Here is an 18726-nt window from a genome sequence, read left to right as displayed (position 1 = left end):
ATATAGGATCAATATTCTAGATATTCTATTATAGAAGGATATATTTTGTGAATATGGTGTATTTACACAATATTTACAAAATATATCCTTTTATAACATAATATCTAGAATATTAATCCTATATTCTCACATTTATTACTTTGCTGACTTTTTTTAACAGTGTTGACTTTTTATTTAGTGGAGTTAATAAGAGGCAAAAGTGATGATGTGGAACGTATTTTATGTGAGAGTAAAAAGTGTGGTCCTCACTATCAAAAATAAGAAAGTGACACTCTTTTAAGGACAACCATTTTTGGTTTATGGGGCAAACATTTAAGATCGGAAAGAGTAATTGTTTTGTTGAGACTTAATGTCATAGATCAATTCCCTGCAACTCTATCCTAGTTTTGAAGGCTGTCCAGTGAATAAACAATGGTTTGTATAATTTCAAAAGTTGACCATGATTAGGCTGGCATTCATTAAGCATGCTCATTGTACATCAATCGTTGGTTAGCATATGCACCAAACATGAGTTGGATTAAGAATATATCTTATGATTTGTTTCCTACGTTATTAGACCAAGTCCATATTATAAAGTCAAACCAATCCATATTACTATAAAAATTTGTTCCATATACAAGTAAGAAAAAACCAACTTTATTCAGAGAGAAAAAGTGATGGAAATGGAGAAGAGGTTGTATGAAGCTGCTCTTGAAGGAAATGTTTCAAGCTTGAAAGCAATAATCCAAGAAGACCCTTTAATTCTTGATAGAATCTCTTCAACATTCTATCAAGATACTCCTCTACACATTGCAATCCTACGTGGACACCTCGAGTTTGCAAGGGCGGTACTTAGTTCCAACCCAAGGCTTGCCACCGAGTGTGACTTGCTCGGCCACTTGCCCCTCCACGTCGCTTCCACCAAAGGACATATAGAGATCATCCATGAGCTGGTACGCGTAAGTCTGAGTTCTTGCCTGGCTCGTAGCAAGGATGGGAAGTTGCCCCTTCACTTGGCAATAAGTAAAGGGGTTCGAGTTGAAGTGGTAAGGGAGTTGGCTCAAGCATGTCCTGAGTCAATGCAATCAAGAGTGGATAGAGGAGATACTGTTTTGCACTTGTGCGTTAAGTATGAAAACCTGGATGCTATTCAAGTAATATTGGAGGTGTTGAATGGTGAAAATGATGGTAACAACTTATTGAATGTAAGAAATGAAGATGGCAATACTATCTTGCATTTAGCTGCTCTTCAAAGGCATTTGGAGGTATTTCTGTTCCCTTAAATCCTTGGTTTTTTTTAATAATAATAATAATCTAGTCTTTTTAAAGAAAACTGTCTTAATTTTTCCAATATTATTTTATTTCAACTTTATTATCCATTACCATCAATCATTCAATCTCTTCTACTTAATCAAAATATATGAAGATAGATGCTTGTGGATCTTAAATTATGGATGTTGATAAAGTACAAAATTGGAACAAATCTTACAAATTGATTTCGTTGACCAGACTGCCAAGTGACCTTTTATCATGAAAATTTCAAATTTTGTAGTGAGTTACCATGTGAATTACATTTCTAAATTAATTATTTGACTTGTATCCATATCATAAATAGTTTTACAAGCTCTATTACAGTTCAATAATATAATTTAATAGTCATAACCATAGTTCGACTATGAATGCAAGGTCGTCATGGCCTATTATATAGAAATTTAAGAGAATATGAAGTTTTGTAGCTCTTGTGAGATCTTTTACAAGTTTTACCCATGTTAAGCATGCAGTCATGATTATTATTTCTTTGCTTAATTCAGATTACAAAATACTTGCTAGCAATACCAGGCATTGAACCAAATGCAATGAACAACAATGGTCTTACAGCCTTAGATTTGGTTGAAAATTCACCTAAAGACTTGAAAGGACTTGAGCTACTCAACTTCCTTCTACAATCGAACGCTATTCAACGATCAACCAACACTCATTTATCTCTCTCAGCCTCGATAACCCAACCACCAACAACACATCCTAGGCAACCAAGGCCTAAAAAGTCCTGGAAATTTTTTTTCACCTTCAATAATCATAACCAGTTACAAGATATGAGAGGTGAAATATTTATTACCGCGGCTATAATAGCCGCGATAAATGCATTGCCTATCATCTACATGAGGGTAAATGGACCGGATTTAACCGATCAATACGTGGTCAACTCGGCTTCATTTGTACCAGCTGTAACAATAATGTTGCTAATAGTAGCCGGTTTTCCCTTAAGCAATAAGCTTTGTGCTTGGCTTGTGATACAATGTTTGTACACTGCAATTGGATTTTTGGGGTTGAATTACCTTGGAGAGATGATCTCTAATGAAAGTCGATACTCAACTGTGAATTTTGTATTTATTTTCGTGTCGATTTGGTTCGGGTTGCTTATGTTAGTAAGTGCACTAAATGTCATTCGTTTGATCGTGTGGATAGTGAAGAGCATCATTATGTGTATGAAGCGTAGAAGGTTGCGCCTTAGAAGAGAGAAATCTATGGCAAATAATGCTTAATGTTAGGGTTATTACATATTAAAAGTACGTAATTTATGCTCAAATTTATTTGTATTTCTTTGATCTGGTGTAAAACTAGTCAAAGTTTCCTATGTTAAAATAGCATGGTTTATGTATTGATTGATTATGTGGACGATGTTGTAGTGTAATTGTATTATGTGTGTTTGGGTCTGATTCACTCCAATTGGGCCGGTCCACAAATGTTTTAATTACAAAGCCCAAAGCAAGGTTCAAGTCTTCAAATAATTGTCAAGTCAGTCAAGACCCAGTCAACATGGCAAGCCCACTTGATTTAAGGTCCATCTATCTATTGAGCAAAGGTATAAAAACCTTCAATCTTCTCTCTCTACATTCATTCAATTCAAGCCTCAAGCAATTAATACTCTTGCATAGCTCTCTCTCTCAACACTGTATTGACTTCGGCATCGGAGGGGCCTTCCTCGGCACAACCCCCGAGATCAGTTTACGTGTGTTTGCTATGCAGGAAACCCTTGGCCCAATCATTACTTGGACCGAGATCAGTCTTCCGCCCACAAGAAAAGACATGTCCGAAGGTCCTATTATTTTCATCCGAAACAATGTGTATACTCTATATATTTATATCTATTACAAAGTAGAATTTAATGGTTTACATTAAAATATAATTGATTTCACAGCATTACAAATAATTGATGGTATTACAAATGCTACATCGTTTTTGGTGGGAGATCTACATCTACATACCTACATATATGCATAATCTTCGTTCGAACATATGCAAAGTATCTTCCAAGCTATAGCACATATCAAAATATGTGTTTTTTTTCCCTAAAATGATCTCAACACCAAGTTCACATGCTTTATCATTGTGCCATTCTCTATGTACTTGTATAAACCTCTATTCAATAAAAATTGTACTTATTCTTAAATAAACCTGGTCCACAATAAATTTATTGTGGACCAAGTTTCTCACGTGCCTACCAAGCTTCTTACAAGGAACACAGCCGCCCTCTTCCAGTCTTCCTCCTCTCACTCATTCTCTTTCCTCATTTTCGTCCAAACAAAAAGGGCACTCACCCACGTAAGAGGGAGAAACTCATCAATTTTTCCCCAAATCACAATTTCCAGATCAATTGATCGATTCATTCATCTTCTTCAACATTAGAACACAATTCAATCAATCATGTGGAGAAGGCTTGTTTTCTCTAATCTCAAAATTCTTTCTTCTTCTTCCTCTTCCGCCACTGTTAGACCTTCATTTTCTTCTCTCGCTCATCATCTTCTTGTTGCTTCCTCCGCTGTTCGCTCTTCGTCTTTTCTTCTCTCTCGCCACCATTTCTCCGCCGATGTCGGTAATTTTCCCCCATTTTCTAGGGTTTTGATTTAGATCTATTGTTGTTTTTTTGAATTTTTTTTATTTGATTGGATTGTTTTGGGTTGTGTAGAAGTTTCAAAGGCTCAGAGTGAGGTTGAAGATGCAATGCCCATTGCTACTGGTTATGAACGTAAAGAGCTTGAAGCTGAGCCGAATGTTATTTTAAACTTATCTTTATAAAGGTAACTATATTAATATTAGAGGTTAAATATATATTGAAAAGGTTTACGATGAAATGTCACTATATTATCATAGGTCACTATTGTTAAAATAAAGTCACTGTATTATTTATAAGGTCTTTGTTTGGTTAAAAAAGGTCACTTCGTTTTCAATATTGTATAGTGTCAAAATTAAGGACTATGTTAAATTAATGGTAATTATTGAAACTACTGCTTGGATGCTGATTGATTTCGATTGCTTCACCATCGCACCACCAAATCGGCTACTCATTCCAAATCAAAACTACTGCAATCGAATTTGTGCGATTTGCGGGGTGGTTGGCTGCGATGGTGTTAATTTGGAGGTTGTTGGCCGCAATGGTGTGAGTTTAGAGGTGGTTGGCTGTAGTGATGTGAGTCCTTCGAGTTAGTGTGAGTTTGGAGGTAGTTCGGTGGTTGGTGGGTGCGGTGAGTTCGGTGGGTTGGTGGTTGGCTGTGGTGGTGTGAGTTAGGAGGTGGTTCGGAGGGTTGGTGGTTGGCTGCTGCGAATTGCGATGGTTTGAGTTTGGGGGTGGTGAAGAGTGAGGGAGTGCGTGAGTATGTAGTTGTAGACTGAAGTTGCAGGCTTGGCACGTGTGGGCTTTTGGTTCATATTAATAATTAATGTGGACAAGTCCACACAAGATTTTTTGTAAAAATTGACACAGTTTGATTTTATTTTCCTATTTATATATTAAATTTGATTGTAATTTTTGAGTAAGGTATGAAAATCAATTAGTATCGCATTGAACATTTTTAGTTAGATATTAATGTAATGGTCAAATTCACGCATTAAAATGTCTGTCAAGTTTGACTATGTTAAGGATCAAGCCCCTATAGGCTGAGAATTTTCTTTCCGATATGGATCAAATCCCGAAGATCATTAAGAATAAAGTAATGGTGATTCATTATTCCTTAAGCATCATGCAAGAGAAGCCCCTCTTATTTCTTGTGGTTACCTAAATCATAATTTAGCGTATACACCAAACACATAAACAACACGCATTTTATCCATAGTTATCTTCTTTCCATTATTAGCTAATTGTTTCCTACATTATTTGACCAAGTCCAATTTTCATAGTCAAACTATCCAACTAGCCTAAACTTTCCTTGTTATCTTGACTTTCTTATACTTTGTACCAAAGCTACTATAAAACTTATTCTATGAACTAACAAAAATGTACAACTTGCAACTAAAACAGTAAAATAGAAGAGAGAGGGAAAAAAAATGGAAATGGAGAAAAGGTTGTATGAAGCTGCTTTTGAAGGAAATGTGCCAAATTTGAAAGCATTAATCCAAGAAGATCCCTTAATACTTGATAGAATCTCAACAACTTTCTTCCTAGACACCCCTTTACACGTTGCAACCTTACGAGGGCGCCTCGAGTTTGTACGGGCTGTACTCAGCCACAACCCCCAGCTTGCCAACGAGTCTGACTCGCTCGGCCACTTGCCCCTCCACGTCTCTTCCGCCAAGGGAGACGTGGAGATCGTCCGCGAGCTTTTACGTGTGGGACCGAGTTCTTGCCTTGCTCGTAGCAAGGATGGGAAGTTGCCCCTTCACATGGCTATAATGAAAGGGGTCAAGGTTGAGGTGTTGACCGAGTTGGCTCGGGTGTGTCCCGAGTCGACTCGGTCAAGGGTGGATGGAGAAGCTACTATTTTGCACTTGTGTGTGAAGTATGATAATTTGGATGCTTTAAAGGTGTTGGTTGAGATGTTTAGAGGTCAAAGTGATTGTAACAACTTGTTGAATGCAAGAAATGATGATGGTAATACGGTCTTGCATTTGGCTGCTTTGCACAAGAATTTGGAGGTACTCTTTTTGTCCTTTTAACTTATGTTTTATGTTTAAAACTATTTTTATATATAGTTAATTGTCTTTTATACACCTTATTTGTACATTAATGCTTATACCATCTAAACTCTTACATTATTCACGTAATTATCTTTTAATTATACAAAGTTATTTTGTTATATATGGAATTAAGATTAATTTATACGAAACTAGAAATATATCTAAAACACTTCATTCCATTCCATTCGATCTTCCACCAAATGTCTAGCTCACACGCTCAGCCACGTCATCTTCTATAAAAGTCAACATAAATCTTTTCCTACTTGAATAGTTGAATTGAAGACCAAATTGCACCATTTTATGGAATTTTAGGATAGAGTTGGGAAGGTGTCGTGTCCATAAATTGCTTTGATATAAGATAAAGTTATTCTCATTTATTTCAATTATTTTATCAATCTTATTAGCCCTTAACTTTTCTATCTTATTATTAGTCTTTAATTTATCTTATCTTATCTTATCTTTTATTCGTTATTTTTATTTTTTATGGGGGGAACTATCTTTTATTCGTCTTACTAGACTTTATTTGATTTCCCTCCTGATTCCAAGTGATTTTAAGATCGATTCTCATCATTACCCGCCCTTATGGCTCTCTCAACACCAAAATTATTACCTTATCTTATGTGGTCTTATTAAACCTAAAATATTTGTTGTTTAATTTAATTGAACATTATCTTGAAAAAAATTAACTTGAATTCGTTGTAATCGGCATGATTAGAGATTAAGGGTCAACTATACAACTATATACGACTATGCGTAAAAACATACATTTGAATAACAAGTACTTTCGTATTACCTATAATTAATATATTATTAATTATATTTCGAATAAAAAAACTTATTCTTCTATTTCCTTTTTTAGGTTACAAAATACTTGTTAGAAACAAGTATTGAACATAATGCAGTGAACAACAATGGTCTTACAGCCTTAGACTTGGTCGAAAACTCTCCTAAAGACTTCAAAGGACTCGAGCTACTCAACCTTCTCCTTCGATCCAACGTTCGAAAACCAACCACAAACACTCAACCATCAAAACTAAGCACCCAAGAAAACAATGCAACCTCACATTCTAGACCACCAAGCCCAAAAAAGTCATGGAAAAGATTTTTCACCTTCAACGATGATAATACTAAACATTTAGAAGATATTGAAGGCCAAATATTAATTGTCGCGGCTATTATAGTCACGATTAATGCATTGCCTATCATCTACTTGAAGGTAAATGGACCAGATATACCCGACCAATTCTCAATAAACTCGGGCTCATTCGTGCCTGCTGTAACGACCATATTGTTACTAGTAAGTGGTTTACCCTTAAGAAACAAGTTTTGTGCTTGGCTTGTGATACAGTTGATGTATAGTGCAATCGGGTTTTTGGGACTGAATTACATTGGACAAATGCTTTCAACTGAAAGTCGATACTCAAAACTCGATATTGCTGTTGTTCTTATGTTGATTTGGTTTGGGTTGTTGATAATTTTTAGTGCACTTAATATCATCCGGTTGATTGTGTTGGTTGTAATGAGTATCAAAGGGCGTATGAAGCAAAGGAAATCGCGTGGTAGAAGAGAGGATGCATTGTCAAATGCTTGAGCAAGTGTAAACTTCTAGCTACTCCAGCTTCATTTGTTTGTTTGATGTAAAATTGCTCAATTTTTCTTTCTTTGTTTGATGTAACAAGGTTGGTGTATGTATGTAATTGTATTGAGTAAAGTGTTGTTAAGCTAAGTGATTGACAAACCTTGCATGCATTTAGAAATCTATACTAATATATTAAAAGGGAGGAAGTAAAAATAGAGGAATGTTATGTATTTGGTGGTACATAACATGACAATTCGTAAATATTTTAAAAATTAACATTAGTACCACTGAGATGTGACCTTAAACGTTATTCCACATCACCTAAGCAACCGACATTACTTCATATAAAAATATAAGGTTAAGGGATTCAAACACCCAACCATTTATAATAAAGTTGGCTATTTAACCATCTTAGCCCATCATCAAGCATGTCATAAATATGAAAAAGATATATACATAAGTGTAAACCACATGATTTAATAATTAAAAAAAAAAACACATTCAATAATGTCGATTTTAGATTTCAAAATCCTTAAAAAGAATATGATAGTACTAATAAAATTGACATGTGAGTGAGAGAAATTTTAGAGAGAGAATATGCTTTCGAATACCTTAATCCTAAGATCCTATGTCTACTCTCCTCACTTTCAACGGCTATTTCACCAAATGCCACTGAGCAATTGCAAAATTCACCAAATACCATCAAGGTTTTCAAAATTCACCAAATGTCACTGAGGTTTAGTATAGTATCACCAAATGTCATTTCCATTTGGTGTCCGTCAATGTCCATTAGTTGACCGTTAGTTGGATTTGGAAAAAAATCTTCAAATCCACTCTCTCTTAATCAACAAACTTCGCTGGAAAGTAGGTAATGGGTTTTCTTTCTTTTTTTGGGTAGATATTTGGTGTGCTCACACCAATCTTATTGCCCTTCTCAATTTGGATCCGGATCAAATTGCGGATATTGATGTCATAGTTGATATGTTCATCACTGATAAAAATTCTTGGGATATCCCTCTTCTTCTTACTGTTCTCCCCAATGATGTAGTTCAAATTATTTGAGGAATCCCCCCCTCCCTTCCTCCCCTGTTCCTGACGAACCATGTTGGGTCTCTTTAAAAATGGTCAATTCACTATTAAATCTGCTACTTGGCTTGATCATTCCCATGTTCATCCTACCTCTAAATGGGAATTTAGTTGGATTTAGAAATTAGACATTCCTCCTAAAATTCAGATTTTCCTTTGGCAAATCCTCCATAAAAGTCTGCTTACTCGTCATATTTTATCTTCACGTAATATTGTTGTCCCTACTTTTGTGCTCTTTGTTCTAATCATTCTGAATCCCAGGATCATCTTTTCCTCTCTTGCCCATTTTCTATGGAAATCTAGTCTTCTTCTTCTGTCCTTTAGTGGCTTGGTCGCATCCCTCAAATTAATCATATCCATGATTTATTTCTCTTTCTCAAAGTCAATTTGCCTAGACTCCTTCCTAAGATAGCTAATTTATTTGGAGTATTTGAAAACATTGTAACACAGTTATTTTTAAGAACTCTTCTGCTAATATTCATAGTATTTTTATTCGAGCTTTCTATGTGTTTAAGGAATCGGAGTCTCGATCTCTTCTTGACGCCATCCACTTTCCTACTACGACTCTCCCACCGCCACTTCCTCCTAACCCCCCACCCATAGTCTCGTGGTCCCCACCCCCTTTCGGTTTTTGTAAAATTATTGATGGTTCTGCCAATCAGAATGCTGCTATTGCAGGTTTGGTTATTCGGCACCACCTAGGTAATCATGTGGCCAGTCATACTTATAATTTAGGCTCTTATCCGACCTACCTTGCAGAAGCTATTTGCCTTCGCAATGGCCTCCTTCTTGCTAGAGAATTTAATATTTCTGATATTTTTACTGAAGGCGATAATCTTACTGTTATTAAAATTTTGCAGGGTCATTTTAGCTGTCCATGGAAACTTCAGCTTCTTATGGATGATTTCAAGACTATTTTGGATTCTTTTTTGAGCTTTCAGGCAAGACATATCTATCGGGAAGGAAATCGGGCAGCAGACTATGTTTCCTCTCTCGGCTATTCTACTTCGACTCATCAAGATATAGATCCATTATTTTTAGATAGTAAATTTTCTTATTTTTACTCCTTGATAGTTTAGGTCACGGTGTTGTGAGAAAACATACCTAATCTCCTCCATGTATCTTAAAAATAAAAAAATAAAAAAATCACATGTCATTGCGAAAGTTATAACATTATATACATTTGAGGAAACCTAGAATGGTGCACCCATTAGCACGTTTCCTTGGAAAAAAATCTACATATGAACCTTTTAGGTATTTTAACGGAAACCTAGCTTGTACAATTGTACGCCAAAATCTTGAAGTGGATCAACAATAAGTCTATTGTGCACCCTAATCCATTTAGAATAGTTGGACCACAGACCATTTACGCTATAAACTTCATTTCTCACTAAAAACCTAGGCCCAAACACTCTCACTTTCTTTCTTTTTTAATTTCGCTCCCAACAAGACGTATTTTTTTTAAAAAAAAATGACTCAAAATTTAATTCTTTCATTTCCACTTTCAACTGCTAAACTGCACATTCTCTCTCCTCTGCAAATTGACGAACCGACATGGAAGATAAACAAGAAAATAGTGCAGAAAGGTAAATTAAATTTGAATACTTAGTAAAAAAAATTGAACACTTTACAAAAAATGAACATTTAGTAATAGTTAAAAAAAAATATGAACACGTCACAAAAATGAACATATACAATCAATTTTATATGTTCATATTTTATAAAGAAATGTTCATTTTATATACAATGTTCAGTTTATATTACAAAACTATTGAATTATTACGACAGACAAGCTTCTTTCAAAACATTGTTGTTTTTTTTATATAGTGTTGTATTTAATATAATACATGAAATTTGCGATTGTTCAGATTTTTTTACTAAATGTTCAAAAGTATAGGCATGCTACATTGTGATTGTTCAGATATTTTTACTAAATGTTCAAATTTACGATGTTCGGATTTTTTTACTAAATGTTCAAAATTTGCAATTTTTCAGATATTTTTACTAAATGTTCAAAAATATAGGTGTGATGCACCTATATCTAGATGGACCAGGGTCCATAGAAGAATTTGCGAAGGATCAGATCGAAGTCAATTATTAATCTTGAAGTGGATCAGAAGACTACCTTAAGTAGCTAACCCTTTGATCAATTATTTCCTTGGGCTTTGATTGATATTGTCAAACCTCTAAAATCACCTAAAATAATTTCTTTTCCTTTTTTTTTTAAAAGATCTAAAGAGCTAATCATAAATTCATAAGGTATAAGGTATTATATGAACATCACCATGTACAATAACAACTAAGGTCCATAGGTTAATTTGCTGTTCTTTATCAATTTTTAAAAGCCTGCTAAATGATAAAAAATTTAAAATATCATCCTAAAAAAAAGATAGTTATTGTCTTAAATAAAATATTTACTTTTTGCTAAAATATACTCACAAATTAATAGACAATTACAATTTACAACTGAAAATATATTATTCAGCGACTGCAATTAAACAATATAATCGGTAAACACAGGCAATTAATTTCGAAATACTACATCCATCATTACTCCAAGATTATATATACGTCCTCAAATAACGTAATTGATTTGTATTAATCTTTCAGTAATTACTCCAATACGAAGCACTGTATAACATAAGTCAATGCAAATAACTATTCTAATCAAGATTCAAGAATAAAAGAAAAAAGTTAAAGAAAACAATCTACATATTATTGATCATAACACGAAAGTTGTTTATGCACTACAACATTATTCGATCATGCATACTAAAAGAAACATACGACGCAATTAAAGTTTTACACCCAAAAAATTAAAAACGAAACTAGTGATACACGAAAACGCTACTAAATTAATTGTCATGGTACCACGTCAAGTTAAACTATCAATGTAACAAGATAATTAATTCCGAAAAAAAGAACCGTCAACCGAAATCTTTAGTAACTATAGAGAGACCAATCAAATAACAGATCGATTGATCAATCAATCAACGAAAAGCCTTAAGATAAAAAACTTGATTCCTATGATCATAATAAATCCCAATTTTATCATCCTTCTTAAACCCACGAGTCTTGAACAAATCCATATTAACCCCAAGAACATAATCATCCTGTGCACCCTTTTCAATGAAAGTCTTCTCATCGTACGGACCGTACACAACAGGGGCATTTTCGTCAGTCAAATCACAAACAGAAACATGGACTTTATTACCCGTAACAATTTTGTTAGCATTCTCTAAACTCGAGTAACGAAACACATGTTCAAAAACATCGTCATGAGTCAACCGAATCTTACCCGTAGTAACCTCGTTCACGTCCAAGCATTTCCGGATCCGCCACGGGTCGTACTTATTGTCGACATTGTCTTTCGAGTCGAGGTTTGGCATTAACATAGTCGGAACCGTGGAATCGTCTCGAATTTCGATGAGGATACGGGGGACTTGGTTTGAATTCGTTACACCACTAGCACTACTCACATCCATCTCTTCTTTCTTGGTGGGCAAGAAAGTGTAAAGGTATGTTTTCTTCATGGTTGATGTTGATTCTTGTAGTTTCATCTTGTGTTTTTGGAGATTTTTTTAGACTATTTTATTTTTGTGGAGGTTTATGATGAAAAATTACAAGGGTTTAAAGGGTTTTTTTTATAGAGAAATATTATTGGGATTGAATCAAGTTTGATTTATTTCCTTAATGAGAATATATGGTAATATTTATAGGTTGGGAGTGTAAAGGAAAGTTGTGATATTGTGTGAAGAATCTGAAGATACCTAATCAATGAGATTTTGTGTAAAAAAAAAATAATAATAAAATAAAAAATAATAATAATAATAATAATAATAATAATAATAATAATAATAATAATAATAATAATAATAATAATAATTTATGAAGAAAATCAATGAGATTTTGTAACGTTTTTAGGCTAGATTTCTTTTTTCCTGTGGGCTGGAAATTATATTGGTTATGCAATAAATTATTTATTAATTAGTTGTGTATTTGGACTTATTTATATGAGTCAATTCATAGTCTTGCAATTTTTTATCTTTATTTTTTTGTTGTAAAATTAAATCTTGTAATTGTCTCACAAGCCTGCCTTTTTATTAATGGTAGGAAGCAATCGGTAAATAATACGAGTGTTTGTTGATTGCTTCTGATAGTTTTAAGTTAGCAGCTAATTTTATTAATTTTGGAATTATTGTATAGATCGAATGATTAGTCGGCCTATTATACATTTGGGTGTTGCTACCTTACCTTAATTGCCTAGATTAATCAATTTTTTAAAATATTGTATTATACATGACGAGAGTCAACATTTAATGGGTCAAGCTTTAGTTTTTTTTTTTTTAAAAAGCGAAGCTTGGGCCAACCCTTTCAACACATATGATACATGCCAATGAAATTGCCAACTCAAAACAAAGATGGAAAACATTCCTTCATAATTCTCACAAATTTTCAATTTGGGGCTTATGATGGGCTTTGGTATAAAGAATTGGGCCTTTAAATTTGATTTAACATTATCCATATTAATCTTTGATGATTTTTCTAAAATCAAGAAAGATACCGTTTGATCAGGTGGGCACGTTTGTCAGACCAACAGGCCAACTATAATGTAAATCTAGAATGGACCAACAGGTGTCCGTTTTAGTTGGAGCAGTCATAGAATCTAATATATATATATATATATATATAAACGAGAGTTCTATTTTGAGTTTTTAAAGCGCCACTTAAGATTTTACTTTTTTTTAAAATTATTAGAGCGTCACTTAAAATTAATATTTTTAAAGTGTAACAATCAGATTATGCCACGTAAAATTAGTTGGATTAATAATTTTAAAACCATGTAATAGGATTATGCCACGTAAGATTAATTTTAGAGCGTCACATAGGAAAATTTTATATTTTAGACAATAATAAAAAAAAAAGAATTGCAATTTATTTTTGATCAAAAATTTTATATTAATTATAAAAATAACGCGTTTTTTGTGTGGCTGGTGTGGCCGGATGAGAAACATCTAAACACTAACCGAATAACCCCCAATCGATTGGGTAATCCTTGATCAACCAAGTAACTCCTGAACAAGTAATCCCAACCACACGGTGTGACGTAGGCGAATATCACAAATTTTATTAAATAAATATATATTTAGTAAAATATTTTATTTGAAAAATAAAAATAAACCGTACATCACATGGGCTTTATCTAATTTTATTAAATTTTCACCAAACTCATTGAATTAAATTAAATTACCAATCTCCCGCATTAATTTATCTTAGCTAATTGATTAGAGCCATGTCATGAAATAACGCCGTGTTTTGTGAGTGCTCATCAATTTCATCACATTGGGCCAAGATAAGCCTCATTGAGTCATTGGGCCTAAAGAGACAAAGTTATAAGTTGATTTGTATTTTGGATATTGGATTTTGTTTGGGGAATTACATTACAATATTTGGGATAGAAATTGGATTGCATTGTGCTTCTCTAATAAAAAAAAAAAAAACACAAAATAAATTGATCATTTAAGCCCAATACTTGATATTGAAATTGGACAACATTTGAATTTACACCTTAATTTTACCAATCTCATAGTGATAAGATTTATTGGATTTAAACATTGAGTCTTTCATCATTATATATATATATATATATATTGATTGAGTTTTTTTTTTTTAATTAAATTGGAATTATCATAGTGTCTTGTCATAACATATATACAAAAGTGAAAACAGATTTAATAAAAGTCGTACTCTATAAATTACAGTAGATAATAGATATCGTAAAAACATATACATACGAACACTTTACCAATAAAACCAGATAAATATCATTCTTCTAAAACACTACTCAATGATTAATATCACAATTAAATAAAAATAATAATAAAATAAAGCATGTTACCTAATATATGAGCATTCCTTAATCCTTATGCAAGTTATGAAAACACAGAAAAAACAAAGCTCCTGAAACCGGATAAGGGTAACCGAGTCACAGTCACAGCCCACGTGGCCAGCTCGTGCTTGGACAAAACCTAGAATCAAGGCCAAAAACCCTAACACTAACCGACGCGTGTCAGTTATTCACTCATTCTCCTAAACCCCCCTTTCTCCTCATTCCTCAATACAACACTTTCTACCCTTCACAACTCACCCTTTTCTTTTTCTCTCTCTTTCACCCTTTTTTCTGGGTTATATTTATCACATCAAAAAAAAAAAAAAAAGGGTTAAATTTGTTTTCTAGGAAAAATTCTTATTTTGGGAGATTGGTTTCTTTAATTTTCATCTCAAATTTTAGTAAAAACAGACGTATTTATTCCTTCTTTTATTTTTTTTTTTACAAGAAAATAATGCTAGATCTTTTCCCTGTTCTATTATTTCGCTCTAAAATCTGGGTTAGAAAACGCAAAAAATCCCAAGCTTCCCGTTAAATTTGATTAATTTTTTTGTCAGTTAGATTAATCTAACAAATTCCCCTGTATAAATTATAAACCCCTGTAATTATAACCAATTTTTTTTTCAGGTTTTGTGGGTACTTTTTGTCGATTACCTTTCTGGGTTTGATTTTGTTGATTTGTATATAAATCCTCTCAAAAAAACAGAAAAAAAATCCCAAAAAAATTAGAAATTCTAGGTAGTTTGTAAAGTTTCCAAAATTGGAAGAATCGAAAAGATGAGTTTAGGCACAGCAGAAGAAGAATCCAAGGAAGAAATCCACATTCCGGCAGATATAAACTGGGAAATGTTAGATAAATCCAAGTTTTTCATCCTTGGTGCTGGTTTATTTTCCGGCGTTTCGGCCGCCCTGTACCCTGCCGTAGTCCTGAAGACCCGGCAGCAGGTCGGCCGATACTCGCAACGATCCTGCAGTCTTACGACTGCTATGTGTATCGTGCGAAGCGAGGGGTTCCGAGCCCTGTATAGAGGGTTCGGAACCTCTCTAACCGGAACCATACCCGCGAGGGCGCTCTATATGACCGCCCTCGAGGTGACCAAGAGTAGTGTAGGTGCCACTACTCTTGGTCTTGGTTTTGCTGAGCCCACAGCGGCTGCTATTGCCAATGCTGCAGCTGGTGTATCAGCCGCCATTGCGGCGCAGCTTGTATGGACACCGGTTGATGTTGTAAGCCAAAGATTAATGGTGCAGAATAGTAGAGGAAATCTTAGCAAGATGAGGTATGCTAATGGGGTTGATGGGTTCAAGCAAATAATCAAATCAGATGGATTGAGAGGATTATACAGAGGTTTTGGTATATCTATATTGACTTATGCACCTTCTAATGCGGTTTGGTGGGCGTCTTACTCGGTTGCTCAACGCCTCATTTGGGGTGGTATTGGGTGCTACTTTTGCAAGAGAGATGATCCTAGTGGTGGTGATGAGGTGACAACCACTTATAGGCCGGATTCGAAGGCGGTGATGGTGGTTCAAGGTGTGAGTGCTGCACTGGCTGGTGGGGCGTCCGCTTTGATCACAATGCCTTTGGATACAATCAAGACTAGGTTGCAAGTCTTGGATAGTGAGGAGAATGGGCGTAGTAGAGGCCCTACGGTGGCTCAAACGGTGCGTAATTTGGTCCGGGAAGGCGGGTGGACAGCGTGCTATCGAGGGCTTGGGCCACGGTGCGCCTCCATGTCGATGTCGGCCACCACCATGATCACTACTTATGAGTTTCTTAAGAGGTTGTCAGCCAAGAGCCAAGAGGGTGTGACATAGTTTTAGGTCAATAACTCTATACAGGGGGAAAATAGGAGTAAGAGATCAAAATGTAATATGCAGAGAACAAGTTTTTCTGTGTCTTTTGTAACCCTAAATCTCCTTGTTTGATCCCTTATTTTGTTAAACTTGACAGGAGAATTAGGGTTTTAATGAATGTAATCCCTTTCGACTTCACAAAAATGAATACGTGTTTTTTTTTTTGACAATTAATGTTGCTAATATTATAACATCCATTAAATATTTTGGAATTATTACTTGGTTTTTTCATTTCTTCACTCTAAATTCCTTATGTATGCAAAGAACATAAATTTCTTAAGATTGATAAGGCAAAAGTAAGAAAAGTGGGATAATATGCCTAGTCACTTTTGATTTGAAAAATGAAAGATGGGGACAACTTGCAAAGTATTCCAAAGTAAATATCCTTTCAAAGTTATGATAACATCTCAAGCCAAGAATGGCCCTCACATTGCTTTCATGTGCCAAAAGTATACGAATTCTAAACAATTTTAGATCACGGTTGTTGTAAAGGAAGGCAAGCACAAGTAACTTGCTATACCTTTGCTCTAATTATTATCGGATCAAGTTTGATGGGCTATATTTCTACAAAGAAATAAGTTTCAAGACGTACAAACTATAAAGCAATAAATTACTCAGTTGAAATAACTAATCAACCAATGAATATGTATGGTAGACATTAGTATAAGTTCACAAGATAAACAAAGTTTTATTTCCATAACTAGGTACAATATTCAAATTAAGGTTTTCAAACAAACAAATTAATCAGCAAAACCATAATAGACAACTCCAAAATGGCAAATGAAATCAACAATTAAACAATTTTAGGGAAAGACACGAGAAACTCAAATTTTTTTGCGAGATAAATAGTAGTTTCTCAAGAAAACTGAAATACATGGCGATAAATCTTGCTAAAAATGACGTAAAACAACCAGATAATAATATTAGTTAGGTCGCGAGATTCTCGGACGTTTCATAAGATGTCAAGCACTAAATTTAAATAATGCAACAGTCTCAGTAATTTACGAGAAAAACAATGTCAGCAAGTGTTGTTGTCATGTGTTTTGTATAAGAGAGACAAAAACAAGTGGTTTGTCTATCAATATTAATTGCCCTAGTTAATGTAACACAATCAAATACATTAATTTTAAATTTCAGTCATTTTTAGTGCACGGATTCCCAGGTGCACCAAAATAACTTATTTCATCACTAATTAAACACAATCATATCATCTATTCATCTATACTTCTTCCAACAAACACATGAGAGTATGAATCTTTGGTTCCATTGAGATTGAAATGGAAAACTACTAGTCATATAACTCATATGTCAAGTTTTCCTTGATTGGAAAAATAGTATCTATCAAATTCATAGAATAATTAGAATCAAGAAGCTTCTAGTCCAAATATGAATTCTTAAAAGGCAAGAAGAAGAGCAGTTGGGGACCTAAAACTCATAACTCATAATCAGATAGTGTTGCTTTATCTCAAATTGGATAATCAAATTAATTTTTTAATTTTGACAGTGGACGACATAAAGTTTGCTTGCATCTAGGAGTATCTATTTTTAAAGTAATTAATTTTTTTAATTTGTTTCCTCTACTTTGACAAATTCAACGGGATCTTGATTGATAATGCTTTTAAGTTTTAATAAACATTAACTACTTTTTCACAAAATATAGTATAGTATTAATTTTATTATCAACATCACCTACAAATGTTGGATTTATTTGATTTGTTAAAGATCACTTATGGAAAGACAATCAAATTGATTTTCTCTCTTTTTTTTTTAATTAAATTACTATCTTATGTCAACTTGTTTAGCTAATTTAGCTCTATTATGTCTGTTGAGAAAGCATAACAACCATAATCAAATTCTTTTGACATAAAAAATATTTTTAAGAGAAAACTCAGTTTTAATTTGTAGTTCAATCAGTATTGATCATCACGAATCAGCCTTGACCAACAATATCTCATTTTTTTATTAAAAAAAATAGTAATTACATAGTATTATGGTAGTAATGTAGTATGATGGAAACCAAATTTTATTAGCAAAAACCAGTTTTTATCTGTTAAAACGATTTCCGTCAATAAAATTTATTTGAATTAGTAAGATTGTACACCCTCCGTTCCAAAAAATTCCTTAAGGAGAAACTGGCCTAATTTCTCAAATTCACAAGAGGATTGCAAGTAATCCAAAGTAATAGTTAGATCTAAAGAGTCTACGGCCATTGTCAAAGCTTAATTGATTAATCTCTTTTCAGGTCGTGCAAATGCAGGAAAGTTGTTCTTATTGTCAACTTTTCATAAAAAAAATTCAGACCCACTTACCAATAAGTATTCATATCGAGAATTGTTTCACCAACCTTAATAGTTAACGATAAAGATTCGCCAAATTTACAGAC

The 18726-nt window shown here is 33.8% G+C and overlaps 4 protein-coding genes across 4 annotated transcripts; all 4 read left to right on the top strand.

The window, feature by feature from the left end:
* Positions 1-379: 379 nt before the first annotated feature.
* On the top strand, positions 380-1780 carry LOC110688117 (ankyrin repeat-containing protein BDA1-like). Its single transcript, XM_021864804.1, has one exon. The coding sequence runs from the start codon at positions 657-659 to the stop codon at positions 1260-1262; it is 606 nt and encodes a 201-aa protein (XP_021720496.1). The 5' UTR covers positions 380-656; the 3' UTR covers positions 1263-1780.
* Positions 1781-1835: 55 nt separating this feature from the next.
* On the top strand, positions 1836-2522 carry LOC110688560. Its single transcript, XM_021865329.1, has one exon. It carries the CDS (start codon positions 1836-1838, stop codon positions 2520-2522), a length of 687 nt encoding a protein of 228 aa, XP_021721021.1.
* Positions 2523-2531: 9 nt separating this feature from the next.
* On the top strand, positions 2532-7730 carry LOC110688116 (ankyrin repeat-containing protein At2g01680-like). Its single transcript, XM_021864803.1, has 4 exons — positions 2532-3853; positions 3947-4058; positions 5276-5889; positions 6791-7730. The coding sequence occupies exons 3-4, from the start codon at positions 5302-5304 to the stop codon at positions 7520-7522; spliced, it is 1320 nt and encodes a 439-aa protein (XP_021720495.1). The 5' UTR covers positions 2532-3853; positions 3947-4058; positions 5276-5301; the 3' UTR covers positions 7523-7730.
* Positions 7731-14348: 6618 nt separating this feature from the next.
* On the top strand, positions 14349-16536 carry LOC110688115 (solute carrier family 25 member 44-like). Its single transcript, XM_021864802.1, has one exon. It carries the CDS (start codon positions 15264-15266, stop codon positions 16302-16304), a length of 1041 nt encoding a protein of 346 aa, XP_021720494.1. The 5' UTR covers positions 14349-15263; the 3' UTR covers positions 16305-16536.
* Positions 16537-18726: the final 2190 nt, after the last annotated feature.

This window comes from Chenopodium quinoa, unplaced genomic scaffold (genome assembly GCF_001683475.1).
Source record: "Chenopodium quinoa cultivar QQ74 unplaced genomic scaffold, ASM168347v1, whole genome shotgun sequence".
NCBI classification, from domain to species: domain Eukaryota; kingdom Viridiplantae; phylum Streptophyta; class Magnoliopsida; order Caryophyllales; family Amaranthaceae; genus Chenopodium; species Chenopodium quinoa.
Note: the sequence above shows the minus strand (reverse complement) of the source record. Positions and strands in the feature narration are given on the sequence as shown.